This window comes from Pseudonaja textilis, chromosome 2 (genome assembly GCF_049901715.1).
Source record: "Pseudonaja textilis isolate UNSWEBS1 chromosome 2, rPseTex1.2, whole genome shotgun sequence".
Lineage (NCBI taxonomy): Eukaryota > Metazoa > Chordata > Lepidosauria > Squamata > Elapidae > Pseudonaja > Pseudonaja textilis.
Window position 1 is genome coordinate 129,069,671 of NC_141991.1, and position 8,295 is coordinate 129,077,965.

At 41.6% G+C, this 8,295-nt stretch overlaps 1 protein-coding gene across 1 annotated transcript in view; it reads right to left on the minus strand.

Moving 5' to 3' along the window:
• The window catches only part of ESYT1 (extended synaptotagmin 1), a 66,840-nt gene extending 65,198 nt beyond the window's left edge, over positions 1 to 1,642 (minus strand). The window contains exon 1 of the mRNA XM_087925241.1: positions 1,192 to 1,642. Coding sequence (XP_087781367.1) covers positions 1,192 to 1,536 — 345 coding nt within the window. The 5' untranslated portion in view covers positions 1,537 to 1,642. The remainder of the gene's footprint in view (positions 1 to 1,191) is intronic.
• Between the last annotated feature and the right edge of the window lie 6,653 nt (positions 1,643 to 8,295).

Consider the following 8,295-nt stretch of genomic DNA (forward strand, 5'->3'; position numbering starts at 1 on the left):
CGAAATCAAACCCACAACCCCAGAACCCACGAATCTGTTTGCCCGGAGACTACAATGTACCATAAATCTCTCTCCCTTAGGGTCCACCAAGCTTCCTGATTTTTTTTACCTTAAATTTAAAAAGTGGAATAATCCCCCAGCATCATATTTATTTCCAAGAACATTTTAGGGCCCCAAATGTTTTTCTAGAAAACTAAGATGGTTGATAGCAATAGGCCAGTGTTCTCTTTGGGAATGTGCTCAGCTATACAGGCAAAGGACAGGGTGAGTTCTGGAGGAAGAGGGTTGGTACGTCACATTTTGGCCAACTAATTATTTGCAACTCATTATGTCAGGATTTTTTTTTAATGAATGGGCACCCTTCCCCCTCATCTTCCATGTTCTTAGTGCACCCACATTTTTCTAGTACACATACTGGTTACTGAGGCCCAGTATATACTGAAAATCAGTTCACTCAAGAAGATGCAGGGCTTGATCTAAAGGATGAAGCCATTTAGGTTCACCCTAAATAAGAGACCTCAGAAGAATTCAATGTGCGCTCCCTTATTTATAATAAAAAAGTAAGATGGATCTACTTACAGAGCCTCCAAACCACAAAATTATTTTACAAAATCAGATTTCTTTCCTTCCTTCCCTTTTTGTGTGTGTGTGTGGGGGGGGGTCACCAATAATCGAGTCAATGCATATATACAAGAATAACCCAGACTTTGTGGGTTATCTTAAACAGTCTGTGAGTTAGCTTCCTATAATAATCATTGTTTATCTTTCAGATGCCAGTGTTTTTCCCCCTCCCTCTGCAGCTACTTTAGAACAGGCACAAGCCTGAGGGCAAGTAACTTTTTGTTGTTGTTGTTTCATTTCATTTCCTCAGCTGCACTGGAACAGCAACCTAGCTGGGTTTTTCAAAAAAAGGCCAAACTCTTTCACCGGGAAGTGAGAATTGAAACCATGCATAAGTACAGATACAGATGGATGCTAAAGGAGCGCTTCCTAATTTAAGAGGCTGCCGCATATGGAGAACTCTCATCTTTTCTGCTCAGAATTCAACCGCAGCTCCTACTACTCCCCCGTAAGCGCTTTGATGCCGGTCCCATGCCAGACGCAAGAGCATCCGGGAAAAGGGAGGATTTTACTAGACGGAGGTTCCTCTCCACAACGAAGACATTTCGGGCAGGGGCGCGGCACTCTTACCCAGGCGGGAAGCTCGTTCCGACCCAGGCTTCGGCCCAGATCCACGGCGCTCTTCACCGTCACCTCTTCCTCGCCCAGGATCTTTCCGGCAGTCTGCAACGATCGCTCCTTGTTCAGTCGCCGGCTCCGCCAGCCCATGTAAAGGGCCACGCCAGCGACTACGAAGCCCACGCTGAGCCCCGCCCGGCCGGCCAGATACACGGGCAACAGCCACAGCAACCGCCGTCCGATCGCACCTAGCGCCGTCAAGGCTTCTGCAGAGCCGAAACCTCCCGGCAAACGCGATCCCGAACTGGACGGGATCGGATCTGACGGCCCGGCTTCTTGCTCCGTGGGCCGCTCCATGGTGCTTCCAGCCAGGACCGACCGACCGACCGACCGGACCGCTTTAAAAGCACCAGGCTGGCACTGCGGCTAACTCAACCGCTTCTGGAGTCCCGCGGCTGTTGCAGTCATGGATCGAAGAGGCGGGGCGTGGTCGAAACAACGCCCCTCCGCGCCAGCGGATTGGAGGATGAGATCCCCTGAAGGCGGAGCTAAGGCGGCAATAAGCGGGGGGGGGGGGGAGGGGGGAAACGGCGTTCTTTGATTAGACCAGATTCCCGGAGGAAGACACGGCAGGACCAGAAAGCCCCGCCCTTCCTTGTCCTGATTGGGCAGCGAGTGTTCCAAGATAATGGAACTAAGCAACGGCTTTCTTTACAGTAGTTTTGACTTGGCTGCGCGCTCGGTGGGCGGAGTTTTTCAGAAAATCAACTGTTGATTGGTAGACTGCTTGTTGGGCGGGCGGGACGACAGGCGTGGCAAACTTTGCATCACTCCGAATTCGTAGCTTTGGGGCAGGAAGTCGAGGAGAGACGCATTGCTTTATTATTCTTACGTATTATAAAAAGCCCATTTTTTTTCTCCTCTTAATTTTCTTAACGGACTGGTCTTTCTCTTTTCTTGTTATTCCTGAAATTTTGCAAGAACCGTCCCAAATTGCGAGCAAATCCAGGTTCATTAAACCAGCAATACAGAGAGGTAGCAAACAAGTAATCTAGGGGGCTCAGCAATTCTTTACCAAAAAAATGAAAATAAAAACAAAACCAACGATCGCTAATAATACAAGATAAAACTGAAAGAAAAACGAACAATTAAAATACTGAACATTCTTAAAAATTGGTCAGAATAGTGGACAGGGTTTTGTCACAGCCAGTCGTTTAATTACCGAATTATATACGAAAACAAAAGGCTTTCAGTGTTTTGACTCAGCAAGTTTGTATTTCTTGAATCCATCCCACCCCCCAAAAAGTCTAGCAGATTACTCTAAATATTTTTGAGATTTGTCAGAATTTGCCCAATTCCTTCTTGAAATACATTTTATCACCTGTAACAGTAGGATTGATTTCATAACTGTTTATTCAAACGAGCTTTTAAGTGCTAAAGTTTCAATAAATTCCATATTATTTGGAAAAAAAACCCTAACATCTGTATTAATGTAAATCATTATCAATTAAAGGGGAGGTATATACAGTCATGTGAAACAGTACACCCCATTTAAAAAAATTTCTTTGAACTTATGTGGACATATTAATATTTTATCTTCATTCAAACAATATATAATTTTTAAAAACTATGAAAAAAATTAGTCGGAGTCATTTATTTAACAAATAAATGAACAGATACGCCATTTCTTTCTATGAAAACAGTAAGTAGATCTTTGGCTCTAGTACCAGGTATTGCTTCCTTTGACAAAAAAAAAACCTCATGCAAGCCTAACTATTCTCTGACATCTACTGAGAGGATTCCTTCTCCCCATTTCTCCATACAGTATTTTTTTTTCAACTGGGCAACAATGCTTGAGTTTCTTGGATGCAGTGCCTGAATTGAATCACTCCACAGTATCGTGATGGAATTTAGATTCAGGCTTTGACCTGGCCACTCTAGAACTCGGGTTCTCTCTCTCTCTCTCTCTCTCTGTGTGTGTGTGTGTGTCTGTGTGCCATTGCTTGATTTGTTGTGTTACAAGCTCCATTTCCACCTGAGCTTCAGTCTGTGACTCATTCTTAAGCACCCTACAGGTAATACCCGGGGTGGGCTGCTGGGGGTTTGCAGGAGTTTGGGAGAGACTCTAGCTAAGATTCTGTCCAGTTTGGAGAACCCCCAACTTCCACTCCTGGCTGGCCATGCCCACCTTGCCCCTCCCCTCCTAGGAGTCCCCACACACCCCATTTTGGATGCAGGTAAATGCAGGGTGCGCGCAGAGGCTCAGGGAGGGCGAAAAATGGACCACCTGGAAGTTCGGGAAGATCAGGAATGGGTCCATTTCCAGCTTCCAGAGAGCCTCCGGAGCCCAGGGAGGCCATTTTCACCCTCCTGGAGGCTTGAGCAACGCCTCCAGAGCCTGGGGAGGGCATAAACGCCCCCTCCCCCCAATGTGGTGCAGGAGGCCGACTCGGCTATGCCCACCATGGCCATGGCCACCCAGCAACTGGGCAGACCTTTGCTAAAATTTTTGAAGCCCACCCCTGGTACTATCTCTTTTACTTATATGATGTTTGATTCCTAATACATTTAGTAATTTAGTTCCAGTAAATATAAAGGTACCCACACGCTTCACTTGCATAGTTCTTAATTCCATAAGAAAACCACCAGATTGTAAGAACACAAGCGAGTAGTGAAATGAGGAGACCGGAACTCATTGGTAGCCTCACACCGTAATGAACAAGGAAACACATTCAATTTTGCAGTTAACCAAGATTGTGGGATGAGCAGGCATAAAAACAGCCAAGGAAGTGATTGATGTCTGAGAAACAGGCCCCCCATCAGTCAACAGGAGTGCTGATTTACTACCAGCCTATTAAATAATTAGAAGGTGAGGGGTTGGCAGCTAATGACTTAAAAGCCAGCCATCAACACATCCCAATCAACATTTTAAAAGCCACTTAAAACAGACACTATAAATACCACACATGCAAAATAGCGCACACTCTGCTAGAGAGAAGTTACCTGAAGATGGGCTCTAGCATGAGTCTGAAAGCTTGGAAGACAGAACCTCTGGTTCTGGTGTCTAGCGCAGCTTGGTTCCTGCAATATTCTCATTCACTTTTATACAGAAACTGAGCTCATGACTTTAAAATACTTCTACCGTACCTTAAATGACAAAACTTCATTTTCTATAGAGGGTATTATGAAGACTGATGGGAATGCTTAATGAGACCGACTTTTTTGGTTCAACTCTGAAACTAATAGTTTGATTAAATTATTGCTCAATTTTAAAACTTTAGGACATTTTAAAATTCTTTTTAAAATGCTGAACATTATCCAAGTATATTCAATCCATTATGTTATTTTTTGAGTCAATTCACTCCATCATCTCTGACATCATCTCTGGATTCACAACACTGTTTCATCGAAAGAAAGCTTACAAAGATAAAATAATATCCATTTGTCTGATTGCATTTTATTGTTTGCGTGTCTAGCATTCCAACTTTAATAGGCTTGCTGTAGGTTCAAGGACTGAATGGATATGAAATTACCAAAATATTGTAACAATTTAGCCATTATCAAGCAAACAGAGCTAGCTTTAATTCATTTGCAATTCTGGCTACTGTTTCCCATCTTTCTCACTATCCCATGTTTAATTACTATATCATTTTACTTGTCTCCTAGTTACCGAAGCACATACAAACTTTCATTCCTAAATTCTCAAGGATCCTCAAAAGGGTGCTTTGTATATGGCACAAATAGTGTTAATTATCAGCAAGGGTTGGTAGCATGTTCTTCTCCTCCTCTGCTTTCAATCATTCAGAATAGAGCTGTAAGGGACCTTTGAGGTCTTCTAGTCCAACCCCTGCTCAAGCAGGAGACCCTATATCATTTCAGATAAATGACTGTCCAGTCTCTTCTTGAAAACTTCCAGTGATAAAGCACCTACATCTTCTGATGGCAAGCTATTTATAGAACTTAATTTGTAGAAATTAACTTTAAAGAATTTAATTTATAATAAAGGCAATAGTTTGCATGCATTTTTAAAAGCCTGCCCAGATGAAATGGAAAAATTGTGTTTCTTAAAGACAGCTACTGTATAAATACAACAATTGAGGGGAGGATATTTTTCCCTTATTTGAAAATCATCAATTTAATAAACAACTAAAGCTAAGAAACTTCACAGTTCCCCATTTTTATGGAAGTTAATATTTGGACTATAATATTTTATATGTGCCATATTGCCCTCAAACACACTATCACTGAGAATGAGAGCCATATATGAGGAATTCTGCTAAGCAAGCCTCTGGCTTTTCTCCTCCTTTAAATGTTTTCTGTTCCTCAAAGACTGACATATAAATGTAATGAATAAATAATAAATATTTATCTAAAACCCAACAGTTAATACAGAATCTTATTTTCTGCTTCCTTCCCCAATGATTGCATAGACAGAAACAGTGGGACATAATCGCCTTTCCTCACTGTGAATTCCGGCTCTATTTTAGTTGGGCAAGATCAGGGGACAATCCTGTAGTTTTATACTGATTTCTTAAATAGTTTTCAAAATTAAATTCACAGATAAGAAGCTAATTCATATGATCCATTGAATACCAAGTGCAAGCTTAATATGAACTATGCTTCAATTCCTGCTAGTTTATATGAAATATAGTATTTATTTTCTGAAACGAGATTTGAAACATTTCTGAAAATATGTCCTCTATAGCAGTGGCTGTCGTATTATTACTTAAATTTGCCTCTTTTCTCCAGGTCACTGCCTAGATGTTCAGAATCTCTCTCATCTCCTAAACACAAAGTCAATCCAGATGCCATACAGATAATATATTTACCAGTTACATGTTGTCTACTGTGTACACAGCCTTTCGTAAAACAATTAATCTGCATTAGCTGAGCTTTTACTGACACTCTTTGCCAACAATCCTCGCTTCAAATGTTCTCATCTGGAGCTGCCAGAATTTCTCTTAAAAAGAGCACAAAGCAATTTGTCTGCCAGGATATTGAATAGCTATTGCTTGAAACTACAGGCACATTGTTTATGATCTGTATTTTAAAGCAATGTTTTAGCCAAAAAGACTGTGCCAGTGAAGCAATTTTGTATAATTTCTTCCAAGACTATTTATTTATTTTCATATATTATATAATTAATTATAACTAATTCAAGGTGCCGAACATACCTGCTTCCAGGGTTGGGATTCAATCGGTGTTACTACCAGTTTGGTGACTATGTTTTGCTGCGCACGTGTGTAAAAAACCTTAAGCTGTGCCACCCAGACAGCTGAAAAGTGCTGTGTGCGGGTGCAGTGTTTCAAAAGCCACTTTTTTCCTGCTTTTTCAACTTCAGCTGTGCCACACAAAGCAGCTGAGGTCGAAAAAGCAGGAAATAAAGGATAGATAATAACCCAGGTGGGTGGGCGGGCCAAAGAGCAGCAAACACAGAACCAGTTTGGTGTCTGCTGCTCTTCAGAGCTACCGGTTCTATAGAGCAAGGCAGAACTAGTAACATCCCACCCTTGCCTGCCTCCTCCTATTTTCTCCACAACAATAACGCTGTGAGATGAGTTGGGCCAACACAGGAGGACTGGCCCAAAGTCACTAGCTGACTTTCATGTCTAAGGTGGGACTAGAACTCATGGTCCCCTGCCTTCCAGCCTAGTGTCTTAACCACTAGACCAAATTGGTATACTGTAAGGTAGTCAAATCGCCTTAATATCTAGTGTTTTCATGCCCATAATATTTCTTTGGCTAAAATCCAGAAACGGTTCCCTAACCATAAAATCCAGAAATGGTTCCCTAACCCTAACTGGAGTACTAGCCTGAGCCTAACTTTGCTCGCCGTTCTGAAGTCTCTAATTTTATTTTAGCTATTGCATTTCCTATTTAATATGTATTTTAAAAAAGACTTGAGACTTTTAATATACTAAATACATATCCACTCCCATCTAGCATCCCTTCAATATAAAAACAAGTTGTCTCATTTTACACTACCTATTACATGTATTTTTATAAACAAATAGTTCTCTGTAATTTTTATACAGCAGAGCGGACTGCATCCACTTTCCTGTTTACAGCTTCCCTTTTCATGCAGTCGATAAAGTTGGAATCAAGCCAGCTCTCCAGTACTAGATATTAAACTACGGATGAAACCCTGAGAGACCTTCAGTTCATCTGCTGCTCAGATACCACCCAACCTGAAAGAATTTGGTGCCATCTAAAGGCAGAGTGTGTAAGCTACTTCTAAAAGGAAAGGATGCTGTACTGTATCTAAATAACTGCATGCCTACCCTTTACAATATGTATAGTGTTGCTTTTCAAAATAAGCAACCTTTTACACACAGAAAAAGAGACAGAGTCAGCAAAAGAAATGAACATTGTGAAGCAAAAATAATAGAAATATAGTTAAATCCTGTAATTATATCCACCTCATGGAAGCCAGTTTGGTGTAAGGGTGATGGTACCAAACTAGAAAGCGGGAGTCTGTGCATTCTAGCCCTACTGTAGCCATAAAAGCCAGTTGGGTGACCTTAGGCCAATCATCTTCTCTCAGTCCAACCACCTCACAAGGTTGTTACTGTGGGAAAATAGGAGGAGAAAGGTGTGTTGGATATGTTTGCCGCCTTGAGTTATTTGTAAAAATAATAAAGGCAGGATACAAACAAAGAAAAAAGTAAATAAAATCACCCTGCCTTTGGCGCTGATCTTGATGGCCTTTCAGGAGGACCTGGCCCTTCAGGCTTTTCCATCTGCCCAGCCAGGAAATCAGAGTGATATGAAGCTCATAAAATGGCTGTATTCTTCTTGAATGACTGTGCTATCCCTGGTGACTGTACAGGTAGTCCTCGACTTACAACAGTTATCACAGCACCAAAAAAGGTGACTTATGACCTTTTTTCACACTTACAACCTTTGCAGCATCCCCGTGGTCACATGATCAAACATCGTATGTTTGACAACTGATTCATATTCATGATGGTTGCAGTGTTCACCCTTTGAAACCTTCTGACAAGCAAAGTCAATGGGGAAGCCACATTCACCTCACAACCGTATTACTAACTGAACAATTGCCATGATTCAGTTAACCATGGTTAAGAAGTCATAAAATGGGACAAAACTCACTTA